Source organism: Hipposideros armiger, unplaced genomic scaffold (genome assembly GCF_001890085.2).
Source record: "Hipposideros armiger isolate ML-2016 unplaced genomic scaffold, ASM189008v1 scaffold_971, whole genome shotgun sequence".
Classification (NCBI taxonomy): Eukaryota; Metazoa; Chordata; class Mammalia; order Chiroptera; family Hipposideridae; genus Hipposideros; species Hipposideros armiger.
This window is the reverse complement of record NW_017732321.1, coordinates 160,838-161,282: the sequence shown is the minus strand read 5'-3', so window position 1 is coordinate 161,282 and position 445 is coordinate 160,838. Positions and strand designations below refer to the sequence as shown.

General features: G+C 49.2%; 1 protein-coding gene across 1 annotated transcript in view; it reads left to right on the top strand.

Moving 5' to 3' along the window:
- The first annotated feature begins 305 nt into the window (after positions 1–305).
- The window catches only part of PLAAT1 (phospholipase A and acyltransferase 1), a 21,937-nt gene continuing 21,797 nt past the window's right edge, over positions 306–445 (top strand). The window contains exon 1 of the mRNA XM_019631023.1: positions 306–427. Within this exon, the coding sequence (XP_019486568.1) occupies positions 341–427 (87 nt within the window). The 5' untranslated portion in view covers positions 306–340. The remainder of the gene's footprint in view (positions 428–445) is intronic.

The following is a 445-nucleotide window of genomic DNA, read 5'->3' as shown; positions in this document are numbered from 1 at the left end:
TCCTTTTAGCTGAGGTTCCATTTACATCAGAGTAAACATCTAAGTTATGACTTGTTTGAAGGAAAGTCCTGTGCAGTGCTCAAAAAAGTTCACTTAGCAAGCAGTCTGCCAAGCTTCCGTACTTTGCTGGTTAGTGTCCCTGGCCTTCCTTTTTGAGCAATGAGAAAAAGGATCCTCTTCATGGCCAGCTTTATTTTTAAACTCACATGGCTGTACCCCTGGAGGCCCCTGCTGGCCTACCTGGCCTGAAATAGAGTCAGTTAGGACCCGCTCTGTCACATGCATCCAAGTCCCAGCTGAAAAGGGACTGCTCTGCTTGTCTATCTAGAACTAGACTGTTATGTGTGGGGTGGGGCAGGGGGAGTGGGGAAGGAAATGGGCTGACCGAGAGAGGCTTGTCTTTAATGAAGGCCCCATCCAGAGCCAGGTAAATTTCGCACCGGGG